At 35.6% G+C, this 20,555-nt stretch overlaps 1 protein-coding gene across 1 annotated transcript; it reads right to left on the bottom strand.

Annotated features, from left to right (window-relative positions):
• Positions 1-6,273: 6,273 nt before the first annotated feature.
• On the bottom strand, positions 6,274-16,534 carry LOC143452277 (large ribosomal subunit protein bL27m-like). The gene is made up of 4 exons (XM_076953179.1): positions 16,379-16,534; positions 11,901-12,020; positions 10,296-10,366; positions 6,274-6,514 (listed from the first exon to the last, which is right to left on the bottom strand). The coding sequence occupies exons 1-4, from the start codon at positions 16,467-16,469 to the stop codon at positions 6,311-6,313; spliced, it is 486 nt and encodes a 161-aa protein (XP_076809294.1). The 5' UTR covers positions 16,470-16,534; the 3' UTR covers positions 6,274-6,310.
• Positions 16,535-20,555: the final 4,021 nt, after the last annotated feature.

Genomic DNA, 20,555 nt, shown 5'->3' with positions numbered 1-20,555 from the left:
TAAGTATAATATATAATATACCTTGGTGCATAATTAGGTTTAATAACTTCAACTTCCACTTGTATGTACACATTAACAACATATATTTTTGGTACCCGCAAATTATCCAGTGACCAGTGTGGTCGCTGATAACAAGCTTGCGAGGTTGAAAAATTGTGCCCAAGAAATGTTCCAATAGCGATATTGCAAGTGACAATATCACAAGTTGGAAAGTATTGAAATGTGTTGATTGCTAATGCTCATCGGAACATACCTGTCACAACACAAAGAATAAGGGATACCAGAACATGTGCAGGATTTGTTGGACCAGATTTATGGCTTACTTTTTATTGCATGAATGGCTGGGCAAACGAGTGGAAGAATGATGTTTTTCACATCAGTCCAGATCAGTGTTTCTCAAAGTGGGCCACTTGGCCCACTAAAGAGGAATTGGGGAGGAAATTAAATGGAATGTCTTTTAAAAATTTATTGAAATATATTTATAGACATTATAAGCTTACTTTTATCCCGATTTACTTCATTTGTTCCTGAAGTAAAATGCTCCGCTTCAAAGCCTAAAACTCTGTTTCATAAGACCATTTTCGGAGAGATTTTGCATAATTGGAGCGTGAGTACATGGGTGATAATGGTTTGTCGGTAGTGTATTATGGAAGGCTATACATTAAATGCAACCAAGTATCGTACTGTTTCTGCACACCTTCAATCTTGGTGGGAAACTAACTGCATTATCCCATGCAACTGTTGCACCACAAACTTGATTGTTGGTCGTTATTCGTCTATAACCATACAGTGATGTACTTTAACTGTTGCATTATGTGAAAGATTCAGAATTATAAGAACTATAGTAACGCCAAAATGTATCGAAGTGTGCAGCCAAAAGTTAAATTGTTAATAAAGTTGTTGTATGTGACAACAAACTTGCTTGTGGTGTGTTGATATTGGGTACCGTCGTTTATAGGCTATAGATTGACAAAAAAAATTGCAAAGTTTTTGAAAACAGAATTGAGGTCACCATTCTCAGTCTAAAATACTATAGTAAAGGGCCAATACGAACCCAAACCTTAATAGATTTACCAAATATCGCGTTTCTGGAAAATACGGGCGAATTCAAATACTAAAGATTGCAAACTTGAACAACAACACACAAAGTTCTCGACTTTCTGATGAAATTTTATCATTTGGTGCTGGTTTAAACATATTCAAATTCACTAGTGTCAAGCTTTATGATATTGCGATCGCACAAGCTCAAATATTTGTCCACGCAGAACATTCTTATAAAATACACTATATTGTATTGTCGGGATGAGTTTGTGGCAAAAGTTTGGTAACCATTTTCTTATCACCCTGTGTTCTTGCATCCATCGTGTGTTGTATATACAATTTTTCAGTATTATGAAAGCAGAAAATTGAGCTTCAGAAACGTACATTTAGGATGAACAAAATCCAAAATCTAGTATACTGCTTATAAATTGTGCAATTCTTTTTGATGTACAATCCTGCTTTTATAATTTAAACAAATACGACAGAAAAATGCTTTTATAGATATTTACTGATGTTATATTAATGAGAATAATAAACAAAAAATGTTTTAAATTTCTCGCAGTGTGATAAATCTAAATTTTTCGACATTTTCGGTTTGGGGAATTAGAGATTTCCTGAATTTATACCGATTTTGAAAACATTGGGCTCATGAGCTGGGTCAAAAATTTAAAAAAATTTTCTCAAACTTAGTTTTGGTTGATACAGATTAGTCTATTTAACTTGAACTTTTTAAACATGGCCTAAATATGAAGAACCCTACCGAATAGTTTTGGATTTGGTTCTAGAGGATTTAATATTCTAAAATGCACATCCTCAACTACAGTATGCCAAAATGTTAAGGAACAAACAGAAAACACCATGAAGTGGGGCCATTGTGAACCTGTGAAAATGTATTTTTTGAAAAAAAAATGTTTACTTGAAAAAAAATGTGGGAACATAAAATTTAACTAGGCTAATTCAGAAGGAAAATTTTAGTTAACTTCTTACACCATAATGGAAAGTGTGACACATACACACACAAGGTTTATTAACTTTAACGCCAAACTTATTTATCTTCACAGCCATTTTATATTAAATAAAGAATTAAAGCTTCGTTGCACGCTGCCTCGCAAAATTTGCATATTTGCAATCACCGTGAAAACTACTGTACTTTCCATGCAGTTGAGCCCTTGGCCCCATGCAGGATTTTTTGACTAATTCTGTAAATTGCAATATCAATAACTTCTCTATGTAACAAAGTAAACATCAAAATGAAGTTTGAAAGGTTTCTTTTGAGGGCCTTAAGCTAAATTATGTGTGATGACTGATAATGAGGTTTGTAACTTGTTCCATTCAAGCCATTTATACGGGAAAAAAAGTGACTGAATGTGTTACCAAAAACTTGGTTATGAATATCCCGGTATTTAGCCACTATACCAGCTGGATAAATACAGTCCTTCTTGCGGCTAAATGGTAGTCTGAAATGACTAAATCTTTTCCAATCACAGAAAAAAATAGTGACTGTTATTACACTGTAAAAAATCTTTTCTAATTATAAGTCAGTGAGACAATTGAGACTAACTATAAGCCATACTTTTCGATGGAAGACTAACTATTAGTCTCAATTGTCTCACTGACTTATAATTAGAAAAGATTTTTTACAGTGTAGTCCACAATTTTCATCATTGACAAATAAAATGCCCCTTTCGTCCAAAAAATCATTGCCCGTGCCTTATTTTGGTCCAAGCACCATAAACCGGCCTACATACAGTTCGCAACGCCTTTTTATGGTTAATTACGCCCCACCGACGCATTGGAAACAATGATGGCTAACTAAAACCCAGTGTACGATGTGATTAGCGTTTACTTCGTAACAAGTGAAAATATAGCGGCTTAATCTCATTCGCGTCACGTAATATACTAAGCCACTTGACACAGTCAGAGTTACTGGCTTAATGGTTACTGTTACCGCCATAAATATCACATGAATATTGAGATGGTAACATTTCGTCACTGTTTAAAACCTTCCTTTTCCCTGCAATGCCATAATTTTAGGAGTTTTTTTACTAAATGCAAGGTTGCAAAAGGACGAAGGAACTTAAAAGTTTTCCCACGTAAGTACAGTAGGCCAAGGTTTTTTACAAATTTCATTATCCAAGTTATTTTCCCCTAAAGGTAAAGGCGTTTTTTAAAAAATCCGGAAATTTCAACGCACACAAGTGTTACGAATACTTTATTCACTTTTCACAAAAATACGACATTTATGCTAACAATCACAACAAATATGTTCAAAATAACCTAAATTTAAGCTAGAATAGGTGGTTCCTAACTTTATAACAACAAATGTTATGCACTTTGTTAGAACAAATTCAAACAGAAATAAAATGAATTAAACCCTCTAAAAACGATTATTTGAGGAATTAAAAGTTTACTGTTCAACTTGTAACATGGAGAAACCTGTGGACTTACAATACTTGAATATTTAATTTCAAACAGATCATTTTTAGTAATTTGTAAGCATTTAAGTCTTCGTCTATTGCAATCACTACACATTTTCTAACAAGAAATACGTACATAGTTTCACACAACATTACCAATTCTAGTCTCCCAAAATCAGGTAGACCATCTTGAACATATGTCGCAACAAAACAACCAATGTTATGTTTTATACAATCAATTTTTATCCATCGAAAATACGAACGATTGTGTGACATGACACTGACGCTCATCAGCAGAAAAGTTGGTAAAAAGATGAACTTGTGGTACCAGTGTATACTTGGATGCAAATAAAATAAAGTTTGTGGTATTGAAACGACAACAAGAACAAGAACAAAAAATTTTTGTCCAAGGTTTTACTTGTTAAGTTTTCTATTAAGTGTAGGTTATAGCCTATTTATATCATCTCGTATTAAGTTATAATTTCTCAATGTCAAACGCGCACTTTTTTCGCTTCCTTCCATGCTTAATTCTACATTCAACCATCACGTGAATGTAGTTTCATTTCAGGTGATTATAGGGCGGCCTAGGGTTACCATATTTTCGTGGCCTAAAATCTGGACACTCTGTAGTGCCCACTAGCGGTTTTTAGAATGAGGTATGAACACAATGTCTGTCAATATGACATCACACTAGCAATGTCCCACCTTGACGGTGCGAACAAAACCCGCGGCCCACTTCGAAATCATTAAGCATTAAACAAACGACAATTTCCTTGGTATTCTAATTTGGTCTGCAACAGACTTCTTGTTGCGCTATTTTTCTACTGCTTTATAATTTTCTTCAGCGAATATACGCTCTTATCGTTTCAGACATGTTCTAAATTTTGCAATATCGACCAAGATATAAGGCCTTCAGCTACTAGCCTAGCTCCACTCATCCACGTATCATTGTATCCCAAATAGAGCGCTCTATTGTCGCTTATGACGTAACAATGAAATTATTACCTGTAACGCAACAAACAATTTTAAAATTTCCGGACATTTAAGCATATTTTAGCATTCCCCCCCCGGACGCAGGTTGAACACTAAAATTCCGGACATGTCCGGGGAAATCCGGACGTATGGCAACCCTATTATAGGCCTACAGTTTTAATCTGTGATGTAATTTTGTTCATTTACATTTTACAAAATGCATAATTTATTTCTAAACGCAGCGATTTACACTTTCATACTGTTTCAATAACCAAGTATTTCTTTCCTGTGGGAGATGGTGTTTTTCTTTCATGCTCAAAAGAAAACTCGTCTCACTTTTTTCCCAAATCCCAACCACGTTTGTCGAATAAAATTTTTATCACAACTTTCTGATCCACTGTATTGATCTTCTTTTGCGGAAACGTTCGCTCTTTGCTCCCCCACTTCTGAAATTTGCTCATCGTTGTTTGAACTATTGCTCTGCATCCTGTTAGAATGCATTTTTGTGCAGTGTCTTTTCAGGCTTGAATAATACTGGTAACTCTTCCCGCAACTTTCAAATTCACAAGCGTAACGAAAACTAGAGTCTCGACTCTCGAACATGTTCCCGTAAATGGTTGTGGTAAAGTCGAATGGAATTGCATGTATAATCTGGAATAACGAACGGCTATGTTAGAAAAGAAAGCTCCCTATAAATTATCCTGTATGGCACAAGTCTTCATTTTACAGCACAGAAAACGCAAAGATTTTACACAACAGAAAGAAAATGATCGGTCTGATATTGACTGCCTCTGTTATTTATCTCGTTTGAGGCCAACACCACCTCACTTGATTGAGAAACAACGGCGTATTTGTTGGTTTTACGAACCAGAATGCTCAACCTAATGTTCGAGGGCCCGTGGGATATCCTGGTAAAAAATGACACAGGACAAAAAGGTGCGGTCGGCGAAAAAGGGTCCAAAGGGGAATCTTATGTTTTTGAAGATAGCGGATGTGGCGATAATTTTTATGCTTTAAATATTTAATTAAATCTCTAGCTTTTGGGTTACTTTATACAGTAGGCTAATGTACGTTTAGTTTGTTTTTTTTTTGTATGAGAATGCGTCACAATTTATTTTATTTAATTTTTATACTTAGCCCACGAGGTAAAACACGTCACAAGAAAACTCCATAAAGCATTGCGTAGTATAGAAGCTTTATGTGAAGGTGAGTTGGAGTAGAATACGCTTTATGATTTCAAAATTCCAGGTTAAGTTAAAAAATTGTATGTATGTTGTGTTGGCGATTAGCCTAATGAAGTAGCTTATTGTGCAATGCTTGTAAAAAAAACGTCAACCGGAAGTTGGATGGTAAGCGCCATTTAACGGCTATCAATACAAAGTACCAACACCAACTCATAGTTGGAAAGAAAGCAGAACATGCCAAAATTTAAATGGAAATTTATGAATCAGAGAGTAATCACATCGGCTATAGCCTACTTATACATATTGTGTAGTTGTATCTAAATCCAAAATTTTCTTGTTGTTTTCTGTACTGTAAGCTATATATAAATCCTTTCCATTTTCTAAATGAATACGAAAATTGCAAGCGCCTTGCTTTCCACTGTCCTACGTGTCTGGATTGTAATGAGCGACAAGTTACTGGAAAATGAGTGGATCTGGGTTGATGGAGAGGCAGGAGGCTTCAACCGCATAAAACCGTAAATGGTTTAGTCAGAAACCAAGTCTGGTGCTCAATGTACATCGAGCATTTGTAACAAATTCTACTGACTGTTGGCAAACTGCTATGGCCAAAGTTGTCGAAGTACTAACAAACGTTACTTAAAGATTGAAGCAACAGATGATCTCATTTTATGCAAATGTATTAAACCAGCAAAACATTTAAACAGTTTCCACAAGCTTGAAACGTCCAATATCTGGGCGAGGAACAATATTTATAGTGGTTTTATAAAGAAAAGCGCCACGTGGAAATGTTGCCACCGCTTCAGCCAACGCCGAGCTCGGATTTGGTATAAATATTTCTTTTGTGAAACGGACAGTTCCAGAACAGGTCGCGTTCAATGTTTTATTTCTGCCGACAGCAACCTGAAAGAAAACTCTATTCAAAAGCAATATCGAATATAGCCTATATACAAATATATGCAAAGATGGGCATCACCGTCATACAGTACTATAGTACCGAATTACTGTAAATTGATACTTGTTCAGCATCGAAACTGGAACCATCGGTACTTTTAAAATAATTACAAATCCCCGTACCGAATTACTTTAAAAAAAATTAATCGGTTCTTATCAGGTTTTCAAAAATATGTTTCTTAAAAGTTTATTTTAATAAAACCTTACTGTCAACTCTTTAGCTCAGCGTGGTCCAACTACTTTTGACTTACGGGCCACTTTACAAGTTACTTTACACTTTACGGGCCACTTTACTTTACTTTCATTCACATCTGTAATGCCCACTATTATGACGTAACACACAAATAGATGATGCGATGCAATGATGCTGTCGCAATTACAGTACAGTATTGGATTATGCCAAATTTCTGAGTGTTGCGCAATAGCCAGTATTAGGGTTCCAATTTAAAAGATACATAACATGAAAAATGTGGAATATTTAAAGGAAACAAAAACGTCCGGAACATTAGGTACATATCAGCCTTTAAGAAACCCAGTTGTACTGACGAGACCTGATAGGTTGAAACAGTATAGGCCCTGCTGTCTACAACTTTGAATTAAATTTTTGACACTTATTATCCAAATGCTATACTTGTTCTAATTGAAATAAATTAAATCAATACCGTGAAAGCTCGCGGGCCGCAAAAATTTTACGCGCTTGCCTGTAGTTGGACCACGCTGCTTTAGCTATTGATAACACTGCCCAACAAAAAAATTTTTTTTTTGAGGTGCCAGCAATTTTTCAACGGATTTTGGGTAATTTTAGGTCGCTGATTCCGAATTTGGCATTGGTTTTGCTGAATTGGTTCTAGTTTTCGAGATATAGTTATTTTCTTTATTTCAGCATTTTTCACTATTTCTGGCATTAGTGACAGTGTTTTAGCTATCACGTCATTGTTTGCGTTTGGGTTGAAACCTCATAATAGACTCAATTGTGATTCTTATTAAATAAACCTGCCTTGAACAAGTTTGCTTCTTTCGAGTTGCAGGTGTATAAAGCGTTACTCTTAAAACCAGTTAGTAAGGCGACCGGTTGAGCACTGCAAAAGCATTCCCGTACCTGCATTTACATCAGTACCAGATTTTCAAGAAACAGATATTGAGGAAAAGCATGAAAGGAAACGTAGTGAAGCAAATGGTGACAGTTTTATTGATTACGAAGAAAGCTCTTCCACTCCCGAACAGTTCACACAAAAGGAATTTATCAGAGACCATAGCAAAAGAAGCATCTGAGGTTTCAGCTTCCAGACTGAAGGAAAAGAACTGTCTAAAGGCGGATGCAAAGATAACAGCTTACCGGACTAGAGAAGAGGAACTCCTTCCTTCTTCAGTCAAGATGCAGACCTTGTATATTGAAATGATATAACTGGACTTCTCCTCAAAATGAAAATTCCTAGACTACAAACAAGAAGACTGGCGATTGTTTATAGACAGCTCTACCAAAAGTTTAAAATGCATTCTGTTGCATAATGTCAACTGCTATGCATCTCTACAAAACTGAAAGAAGAGTATGAAAACGTCAAATTAGTTGTACGGAAGATCTGCTATGCTAAGCACCAGTGGTCGATTTGTGTTGACTTAAAGATGGTGAAATTTTTTGCTTGGGCAGCAAATTGTATAAACTAAGTATCCCTGCTTTATGTGCTTGTGGGACAGCAGGGCAAAAATCCAGCACTGGGTAAAAAAGGCATGGTTCACAAGTGAAGACCTGAAAGTAGGTAAAGCAAATGTGATTAAAGAACCTTTGTTTCAAAGAAATATGATCATTTTACCACCTCTCCATGTCAGGCAAATGTGATTGTTGTAAAAGTTTTTGTAGACGTTTTCCAAAACTGACAATCGAAAAATTGAAAGCAGGCATTTTTGATGGGCCTCAAATTCGAAAATTAATCAATCATTCAAATTTGGAACAAGCATGAACAATGTGGAATTCAAAGCTTGGTCTTGTTTTATGTCTGTGGCGAAGAACTTTTTGGAAACCACAAGGCAGAAAACTATCCAGAGCTGGTGGAAAATATGCTCGAGGCCTACCAACAGGTAGGGGCAAATATGAACATTTAAGTGCACAATCTCCACAGCCATTTGGATAAATCTCCTGACAATTTGGGAGATTTTTCTGAAGAACAAGGGGAGAGATTTCATCAGGACATACAGGTGATGGAAGAAAGATACCAGGGCAGATGGGAGAAAAACATGATGACAGACTATTGTTGGTGTTTTCAGCATTATTGTACTGACGTCCGCCATAAAAGAAAGTCATACAAAAAGCGATTCACCAGCAACTATATATAAAAATAGACTTATTATGCACTGATTGATTTAGTATTGTGATATTTATGCATTTGAATATATTACTGGCTATTGTCCAAGTGTATTAGAGTTGGCTGAGACCTGAAACTGGTATTGCGTTATGTGTGATATGAGTGGATATTCCGAAAGTGAAAAATCTAAATATCTCAAAAACTAGAGCCAATTGAGAAAAATGATTGCCATTTTTGAAATCAGCGACCCCAAATTAGCCTAAAATCGTTGTCAAATCTTTGGCATTAAAAAATCGTGTTGACCAGTGTAATCTTTTTTAATCTATAAAATGTCTAGTGTAGTAGCAATGAGTGAGGTCACATATGTTCTGACCAAGAGTAACCTGTAGTTGTACGTTTTTGAAACATTACCAAATGCTGTTTGCCAAGAACTGGTACCGTTAATGACGGGAGTATCAATCTTTGATTCAATATGTATGTATATATCGTATAATAGCTTTTACATACCACAGGTATGGAAAGCATATGTTATGTATGTGCAAAAAAATGTTGGTAACTTTAGTAAAAAGGGTACTCTCATACATTGCAAGTCAAAGCAAATCGCCAACAATGTGATTCACATTTAAAAAAATATGCTTAAAATATATTTTTGACTTAAAATAACAACTTATCATTTTACATTTCACATTACTCTAAAGCAGCATTTCCCAAAACTTTTATACCCTTGGCCTAAACTGCAATTAGTTCAAAAATACTTTCAATAAGTAAAAATCAGTGCTATGTTGGACTGGTAATAACAAGTTTTCAACAGCTAATTCAACAGTGGGTAAAGAGAATACCGTAAACTGGCGTTACTTTGCACAGAAGGGGTAACTTTGCAGGCTTCTTGATTTTTTTGTTGTATTGAATGTTTTGTTCATTATACATAATAATTAATATAATGTCAAAAGAACTGTTTTAAATAGAACCTAAAGTAGCTAACTTTACTCAAAACAACCATCAAATCTAATTTAAATTAACAAAAGTTTCATTGAGGGTGCAAAGTTATTCCCTTCTCCGGATAACATTGCAGAGTGAGCCGTAAAGGATTTACATGGCATATCAGAAATTTTTAATATGAAAAGATGGTATATATAATAACATCGTAAATTTGCAAAAATTATAAGACTTAGTTGTATGTATAAAAAATAATGAAAAAGATTTTGACAAAATGCAAAGTAACCCCAGTTTACGGTACTTGTCATTGTTATCAGATTAGTGATCTGTTGTCATTTATTGAGCTCTCCAAGCAAGCAAAATTTACAAATTTTCCTTTTTGCTTTTGTTATATCAATTTTGAAACATTTTTGGCCTACATAGAATCCTTTGTATGGCAAAACAAATACGTAGAAACATTGCTCTAAAGCAAGCAATAATTAAGCGAAACTTACATTGGCTCCTGGATGCCAACGAAACTTGTGAATTTGTGTTGCAAGAATGTATCCTTGATGGACAGTATCCGCTGTTCAAATATAAACAATTCCCATAATTAACACATGTCTTCAGTACTTAGTATATGGAACGTCAAAACCGTAACTGTAAATGACACATACTCTCTACTTGGCAATTTCACTTTGTTATGTTGTATTTTTCGCCATAAAAACCAACGAAAACAGATTGCATGATCTACTTTTAAAATGAATGAAGTTCTTGGGCAAAAGATTATGTCAGAGAATACAGTAATAAGGATTATCAAATTATCATATTATCAAAATTTTATTATCAAAATAGATAAGGATTTGGGAAAACATATTATAAATTTTGAGTTTGTGCGAATTTTGAACCCTCCAATTTTGCTTATTGCACGTGTTCAAAATTCTTAACGGCAAAGGAAAATAATTCTTGAAGTTGTTCCTTCATTGATAGAAAACTGCAATCGACCTGTTTATTCATATTTGAAACAACAAAAACATTCACAAACATTTCACAATTAATCTCAAACAAACAAACAAGGTTAAATTCCAATGTTTCGTTACTATGTAAAAATATAGGATTTGACCCAAGCCTGTCTGCAAGATTCATGAGAGTAACAAAAAATGCCAATAATTGAGCGTTTGACAGATTCCTGTTGTATTTCGCTGTCTTTTTAGAACAAGACTGTTCTTCACTATCTAGCTTAAAGCTGTGCTTGGTCTTCAAATGACATGAGAGACTAGTTGATTCATCTTTACAAGAAAACTTTTTTGAACAGCTATGACATGTGGCTTGATCATCAACTTGGGAAAAATATTCCCAAACTTTAGATTACTATTTGCCATTTTGCGTCTATATACAGTATGATTGTATGAACGTTAGACCACTGCTTTTGAAACTTGATTAAGCATGTGCAGTAAAGCAAACTTTATCAGACTAGTTTAATACATTGTGTTGTCATAACATTCACGAATGAAATTGCGCATTTTGTTGATTGCGAAGATTAAAATCTACGTCAATTTGCAATATATGTTCATACTTTTGACATTGTGGTACCACAGGAATTTTCGGAAGTAAAACCAGGAAACAAGAAGTTGAAAAGTCACAAAATCCGGGGAATGCCTGAAACTGGGATCCTGGTTTTCAAACCTTAGCTGGCCTCGTATCAGCTAAGGCTCAGCTCGTAGCAGCTCAGGCTGGTCTCATACCATTGTAATGTACTTGGACAAGGCATTAATGACACTTGCTCCCATTCATTACACCTGTTGGACAATTTTAAATTCGGGGAATACAAAAAAGCCAAAATAAAATATGTGTGACATTCAGAACCTACAGAAAGGGTAGCTAAGTAACCGAGGCTCAAGCGATGAAGAATCATCACGAAGATTAAGTCAGGCAAAAATCTTCCTCAGTCCAAAGATAATTATCAGACCATCCATACCAAATATTGTAGTTGACATACAATAAATAGTGTTTTTATTCCTAAAGATTGGACAGATTTTGAATGCTCTTATAATCTAGTATCTAAATTAAGTTAACACTTTTCAGGAATGGAAAATTTGGAAGCAGCACAAAACACTAACCTTCTTGTACTTTCCATCCCCTGTGCTTAGGATGCCCAGTGATATTTTTGTTGCGTGTGTATCCCTTCTGCCCAGTAGATGCATAACAAGTTTGAATCACTGCTGGGGAATCTTTTGGAACTGATTCAACAAATAAATAGCATCATGCATCAAGTTGGCTCTGCATAGTTTACTACATTATTTGTATACAACATCACAACCTTGCACACATAGATTTTTTAGACCTATAGTCTTATACCAAGGGTCGGCAACCTACGGCCCGCCATGCGAAATCGTCCGGCCCGAGACATATTAATTAGTTATCACAAGAATACGGCCCGCCGTTTCTTATTGAGTTCCAAACTGCAGTGTTAGCACTGTTTGAAAGAATTGTGGTATTGTTACGCCATAAGTACGTGGTACTAGTCTATTGTTATGCCATAAAACCGTGCAAAAGCGGTAGACTAGTATCTCGTACTAAGTACGAGATTGTTTGAAGAGTAGACTAGACTAGTGGTTATAGATACAAAGACAGATGCGACATTCGTTCTCTACAAAATAAATTCAGGCTATTCAGTACTCCGTTTGATATGGACGCCAATACCATTCCCGAAAAATTTCAAATGGACCTCATTGAAATGCAATGCAGTGACGAATTGAAGGCAAAATTTCATACAAAGGGCATATCGCTGCTTGACTTTTACAAAAAGTACCTTCTTGAAAGTGGTCTTTATCCCAGCTTGACCAACAATGCAAAAGAAATGGCATCGATGTTTGGTAGCACGTACATATGTGAACAAATATTTTCAACAATGAAATTCACGAAGACTAAGCTAAGATCACGCATTTCCGACGCCCATTTAGAAAATGTTCTGGTTCTTGCTTCATCTGACTTGTCACCAGATGTTGAAAAATTTTCACAAAGCAAGCAGCATCAAGTGTCACATTAATGCTGTGTTGTTGAAGTGTGAATACATATATTTTGTTCTTTTTGTGATTGGTATGATTGAGATTGCAGAAATGTAGCGTAATATACTGAAGTGAGTGTGAATTATAGTATTAATGAAAATTCCGGCCCGCCAAAGAGTTGTACACTCGACATTTGGCCCACGACTAGCAAGAGGTTGCCGACCCCTGTCTTATACTGAACAAGCAAATACCATACTTTAAACATCACAATGGGAATAAAAGTACTTTATAAAAGAAGCTGGTTTAAATTGATTACAGACTATATGGTCAAACTAATTCATGGTATGTAAAAAACATTGTTTTGTTACATTTGCTGCCAAACACGACAAAATCAATGTAAAATGTGTAACATGTTTTTGGAGATAATTACAGGTTTTTATGACCAGTTTATTTCGAGGTTCATGACATAAACCGAACATTTATCAGCTGAAGTTCTAACTGTCCATGACTCCTCAAGGCTGACTGCTCTTCCCTGTAAGCACTCAAAATGAAAAACTTGTATTTTAAACGTTTGTTTTTAATTAAAGAAATATAAATATGAAGAGCATCTTCACTTCAGCATGTGCTAATCGAAGTGTACTTGACAAGGTTGCGAGAATAAACGCAAACGTAAATGAAGTAAAATGTTCCAAAAAATGTATAAAATTATTTTTCATACATTTGAGATTGGCAACTTTGTGTTGTTTTGACCCCCACAATTTTTTTAGTATAACAATATTCTTATTCTGTTGATAATATTCTTTTATATTAAATAACACTGGTCTGCATGAAAATTTTATTTTGTATGATGCCAACGTTTTCTAGCTAATTTTGGTGCGCTGATTTCAAAAATGCCATCCTTTTTTGGCTGTCACATCAGGTTTTAAAGTTACGGTCAAAAAACCGCATAATTTTTCGCTTTTACGTTTAACTACCCACTTTTTTGTCAAAAGGATATAATTTATCAAGATAAATTTTGTTATCACAACGAGCTACGTATGTGCGTCAAAGCTACGTATGTGGTACCATAAAAAACTCAAGAGCCTTCCCTTTGGCGTCCCTACGGTATGTAGGGAGCAAAAAAAACATCGCAATGACTGTTATTTTTGTATGGTGTATTAAGGGGTTTAACAGAAGAAACAAATCCAATATCAAGTACCCTAATTTAAAGTCAGCATTGAGGCCTGTACCACATTGTGATGAAATTCCTGTACCGAATCCTCTAACAGAGATGCAAAGCTCCTCAGAATCTGAAAGAAGTGCAGGTGATGGAGAGCACTATCAGGAAGGAATAAACGATGACTCTCCAAAGCTGTTTTCACAAACTCAGCTGAATGATCTCACAAGAGAGTTATATCTTTCAAAACAACTTCTAGCATCAAGATTAAAGGAAAAGAATCTTCTAGAAAAGGGAACAAGTTTTGCGTGGTTCCGCCACAGAAAGAAAAAATTTACAGAATTTTTTAGTAAAGAAAATACTCTGGTTTTTGGAAGAATGTTCAGGGTTTAGTTGAAACATTTAGGATATCATATTCAGCAGAACATTGGAGACTGTTCATAGATTCTTGAAAGACGAGCATGAAAGCTGTGTTGTGGTACAATGGGCAAACTGTGCCATCAGTACCTGTTGCACGTTTTACTGTGATGTCAGAAACGTATGAAGACATAGAAATTCTGTTGCAAATGATAAAGTACCAAGAGCATAACTGATTTAAAAGTCGTAGCTCTCATACTATACTACACTAAATTTCCCTGTTTTCTTTATCTCTGGGACAGTAGGGCGGATACTTCCCACTTTACTCGGAAATTGTGGCCAGTAAGAGATGAGTTTCTGTCTAGATCTAAGAATGTGAAGGCACATCCTCTTGTTGCTCCAGCAAAAGTTTTTTTTACCGCCCTTGCACATCAAGTTTGAGTGCATGAAAAACTTTGTGAAAGGTATGGACAAATACGGAGAAGGATTTAGGTACTTGCAAGAAAAGTTTTCGTCTTTATCCGAAGCTAAGCTGCAAGCAGGTATTTTCACTGGACCTCAAATCAGAGAACTGTTGAAGGATGAAGATTTCGAAAAAAAGTCTGTAACGGAATTGCAAGCCTGGAAGGGGTTAAAAGCTGTTATTCAGCAGTTCCATGGAAATAACGGAGCCTCCAATTACAAACAGCTTATTACAGATATGCTCGATGTCTTACAAAAACTTGGGGTAGGATGAGCGTCAAAATGCACTTTTTACCCTCCCACCTAGACTACTTTCCAGATAACTGTGGGACGTTTAGTGAGGAACAAGGTGAACGTTTTCACCGGGAGATAATGGTGATGGATGAACGCTATCAGGGTAAGTGGAATGTCAGCATGATTGCTGACTACTGCTGGTGTCTTAAAAGTGAAGACTCTACTAAATATGAGAGAAAATCAGGTAGACGCGCATTTTCAATAAAATAGATACCGAGGTAGTGAACCGCTGTGCTTTCAATAATAATCATTTTACCGGATTATATCGTTATTGCTGTCATATTTCAAAAATCTTTATTGTTAATTATCATAAGAAGACAAAGATGTGTAAAAATTGTGTGCAAACTGTGAATTTTTTCGAGTCAAGCTTGTACATTATTTGCGATTATTCATCAAAAACGCTATATGACGTGTAACAGTTATCTCAAAAACCTGATGTGCTAGAATAAAACGGACCACAGATTTGGAATCAGCGCCCCAAAATTAGCTATATTTGCATGTTTTTAGTGAAGAAAAAATTTTGAAGTTGAAAAATGCAGGCCAGTGTAATTTATACAATAGTATTTGTGCGACGCATGAGAAAAATTTCAAATATCATTGTATGCTCGCCACAATGAACAACTCTGATATCATTGCAATGTGCATTGCTGCTAGGCTACATTGTCCAGATTGAAGAATGGAAAAATATGGTAAGCCTATCTTAAATAGCAACCGTACATAATGTCTAGTGTCAACAACCAATTTCTTTACAAAATTAATGGACTAGTTATAACTTAATATCTAATACATGAATAATGTATTTTGAAAAATAAAGAGGATAGCAGAAAACAGGTGAACATTTGAACTTAAATAAACAATTTTTTTTGCGTTGACAACAGTAGCTTGCCATAGCCCCATCACCCCTTCAAAAAATAAAAGTCAGCACCTATGGATATAAGACATATGTATATATAATTCCCATGCACATAAAAAGTTATTATTTTATGTAGTTTTGATACGTCTTAGATTTCAAGTTTGAATAAAAAAGGTGACTAAAGCTGTTCTATTCAATAAGTGTTCTATACAATAACAGTGTATTAATGTGGCCCCAACCAGCAACATTTCATTTAGTCATTCAAAGGTTTTTCTTTTCCAAAACCCTAAAATCTACCAATGATGAATATCCATAATGCGCTAATATTTTCTCCAATAAAAAATGACAAGCAAACACATAATAAACATCAACCAAAATATATAAATGCTGATTTATCAGTTAATTCAACGGTCACATGATGTAAACACATCCAAAAATTACGCAATATAATATAATGCAATACTATACCTAAACACTTTTTGATGGAAGATGCCGAGTTGTATTTAACGAAACCATATCTTGTACAACAATATGCTGACATAATGCGAGATACAGGCATCAAACTCACAGCATTATATCATTCAAACAAACTGAACTTATAAACTAGTACGCAAATAAACAAAGTTACATAAATTAGTTGTCAAAGCATTGCTAGACTATACTTGACCCTGTACAATTCGTGTAACACAAATCCGTGCAACACAATTCAAAAATAGTAAAAAAGAAAAAAATATGTGACAATCAGAACTTGCGCAAAAAGATAGCACCGCAAACGGGGCTCGAGCATTGAGGAATCATTGCTAAGCTTAAGTTATGTAGTGTCAAAGTAATTCATTGTGTCACAATTTACATATTGCTTTCTTAATTTGATCAGAATATTTGCAATGGTATATGTAAAATTGTAGCCGCAATTGTGGCCTTACACCACTTTAAGTGTGCCGCGTGTTCAGTGCTTTCTATATACCTATACCATATTTAGTTTCAATGTAACTATAATATATCGTAAATGGTTAGTATAATTGTTGGGCTGTAGCTGATCTGGGTTCATTTCTTGCATTACCAGCTGGAACAGCCATTAATTAAAACTCTTCCACTCCTTTTGTCTCGAGTTTAAAAAGTCTGCATTAAAGTTGAGGGAGAACCAACGCAATTGTAGGGCGAGTTGTAGTTTCCCTACCACAGTCTAAGAGCAATAAAATTGGCCCAGCATCATGGGTAGAAGTCGTGGGGTAGGGTTACAGAGGAGACATTTCTCCCTTGTTGGAAGGATGTAATGTAATTTTCCATTCAATTATTTGTCACATTGGATAAAAGTTGGGAGTGGAAACAAAAAGTAATTTGCGATTTATGTCATTACAAGAAAAGGTCTGAATGTGTTACTTTTAGGTCAGCAAATTGTATTTTCTAGAGAAAGCCAGTATCTCATGGTACACTTCTCCGTGTCGGGTCACATTGCTCCAAACAAAAGAACATACGAAGAAAAATATTTGAGGGGCAAAACGTGTTATAGGCAGACGTGATTAAATTTTCGCATATGGACCTGAATGGGGCATATCAGTCACAACTGTTTTAACATACAGTACATATACTTCATGGAGTGAAATTTTATGTAGGCTAGCTATTCAATTTGAAATAATTTGAGAGACTTAACAATTTACATACAATAAGATTTTGAAGTCATAATTTCACCTGTATCTGTTTATACTTATTGACTTTTTCTTTTTATCCAAATTTATTTTTGATCAATTTAGTCATGAGAGGTGATAGTTTTGGTCGAAGGGGATTAGTTTTAAGTTAATTTAGACTTTGAAAAAAATATCATTTAAGTTAAAAAATAGCGTTTAGTTCAATTCACAGCCTAGTCTAGTAATTTAATTATGAAACTGTGAGAGTTTGGATCAGAGGGGATTATAGCATTAGGTTAATTTACACTTTGGAAAATTAGTGCGTCGTTTTACGTTAAAAATTAGCATACATTTCAATTCACAGACAAGCCTAATTACAGTTTACCGTAATTGTATTTTCCTATGGCAAAGTTTCTGCAGAGTTTAAGTCATAAACACTCTTGCCCAAGCTCTATAGGATGTTACCGCAATTGTATTTGTACGCACCAAACTTATGGTGTTAACCATATAAATTTTAGAAACACTGTAGGCCTAGGTAAATAAAGCAAAATAAATAAAGAATAGCTATACAGTCGAGGTGCCCAACGTTTTGTTGCGATAACTTAACACGTCCGTAATATGTTTTTACAGTAGGCTATGTTCATTATCAAAACTACTTGCTGTTGCAAAATATGCCTACTTTTGATCGGACGATTTGACGAACCCGTAATATCACAGCACTCATTTAAACTAACGAAATTGTCTTATTTATCAGCTTTCTGTGCAGAGTAGGCCAATTTGGAGACAGGATTATAGCTTTGGAGCCTCAATTTTGCGCCAGTAGCGCGAAAAACTTTTGAGCAAACTTTGTGGCGCATCTGAGTTGCGTTCGCGTATTTGACGCATAAAAGCCGCGAATGAGGCGCATCTTTTACAGGGCCAAAATCTGAGTTAATAACAATTTCTTATCGAATGACTGATAGTAATCAATGGACCTCGCCTCATAGACAACCGATTTAATAAACAATTATGTGGATTACCGGTAATTTTCAGTATTTTCCTTAGTTTATGTGGTTCATGTTCCATTGTTTAGTGCAGTTATGTTTTAACACGCCTCAGTTTTATCAATGTTTTGTATTCATTTTAATTTCATCTTAATGATCTAGAGATCTTACGTCAACGTCACGGAAGCAGAGCTCTGACTCTATTGCTACGTACGGTTAAAATACTCTAGTCTAACCCATACGTGTCAAACTACCGGCCCGCGGAGCACATCCGGCTCGCTTTACAATAATACTTGGCCAGCAATGCTATTTTATACATTGAACTATTTCCGGCCCGCGAGATCATTGTATAGTAATAGTATAACTTACTTTTTTCAAGCAAGAAACAAGATTATAACAAATCGCACAATACAGCAGCACAGCAGTTGCCCCACCATACGATAGAATAAATAGATTTATTCTAACGCTTGTAATCTGGGCTGCTTTTTTCTTTATTGTTTGTTAATTCTTTAGCCTAATGCTTTTGCAAGGAGATAAAACAAACATAATGATGTAAGAGAAGAATAATCAAAAATAGCCCAGTCAAAAATTGTCAAAAACATCAAAAATTTGGTGTTGTTTCGCTGCCTGTTCCAACTCCTGTTTCGTGTCACAAAACGTTCAGTCAAGTTTTATCCTTACGGCCCGCGGTTTTAAATAAGTTTTGAGTTTTGGCCCCTGGTGCGATTGAGTTTGACATCTCTGCTCTAACCTTTTGTCGGCGGAAAAGTTTTAATATTACAACAAAAATAGTTTACAAGAAAAGGTTTTATAATAGGTGATCCACACTTTCTCAATATTATGAATAACCAAGAACATAAGTAATACTACTGCTTATAAGATGTCTGTTGAGTTGCAATCGTGAAGATTAGCTTAGACAACTCATTTGTTGATTTCGATGATTCACTCAGTTAACTCCCTCTATCTTTCTGCTCACGTCCTCATCAATTATCATTGCACCATTGCCAAGAGTAGGCTACTTTGTTCAATACTGAGACAAAATTGCTTGGTCACATAGTCTCTCGACAAGGTGTAAATTGTAATTCAAATACGACTCGCGTAGTGGTAGGGTGACGGGTTCCGCGTTCCGTTAAACACGTCAGACTGTCTGTTGGTCTGACTTCATGCTACAGAAAATTTATTAAAAATTACGCGAATATTGCAGCTTCCCTGGATAAACCTACTGAGAAACGAAAAAAGTTTTCTTGGACCAAAGAATGCCAAACAACTTTTGAAAATTTGTAGAGCGCTATAATGAGCTCACCTGTTTTGCGGTATCCCGATTTCACTAAACATTTTATACTGGACAACGATGCCTCCGATATCTCCATAGGGTGTGCATTATCGCAGAATGTTGGTGACGGTGAACACGTGGTTGCCTTTGGCAGCCGATCTTTATCCAAAAGTAAGCGGAACTATTCTACGATAAGAAAAGAGTTGTTGGCGATCGTTTACGTGTCCAAGTTCTTCAGGTGCTATTTAATTGGTGACAAATTTCTTTTATGTACAGATCATGCTTCCATCTGTTGGCTTTGGCGATGGAAAAAGATGTATGGTCAATGCCTAAGGTGTGTCGAGCAGCTTTCAGCCTACGTATTCGAGCTGGTACATAGAGTTGACAACAAACATCAAAATGCCAATGCGTTAAGCTGTGCCGAACTTGAAGAAACACCAGCTGACTTTCCTTACGTTGTTCAAGATCCAGGTAAAGATATTACAACTGTTAACAACGTCCTCAACACCATCGACTTGGGCGAAGTATTAGACTGTTCCGTGGAAGAGATCAAAGCCGATCAGTAGGCGGTTGAATACATCTCACACCTCTTTCAATGGCTACAAAAAGGAGTCATACCCTAGTTCCAGCCCATCAAGTTAACTGCAGTTCTTCGTCACTATTGGTCAGCATTGGAAACCTTTCACAACAAAACGTTTTTCTTTACTATCGTGATGAGAACAGCCGGCAACTTGGGGAATTTAATTACAGACTTATTTTGCTCC

This window comes from Clavelina lepadiformis, chromosome 4 (genome assembly GCF_947623445.1).
Source record: "Clavelina lepadiformis chromosome 4, kaClaLepa1.1, whole genome shotgun sequence".
Lineage (NCBI taxonomy): Eukaryota > Metazoa > Chordata > Ascidiacea > Aplousobranchia > Clavelinidae > Clavelina > Clavelina lepadiformis.
The sequence above is the reverse complement of the archived record's forward strand: the minus strand, read 5'-3'. Positions and strand labels throughout refer to the sequence as shown.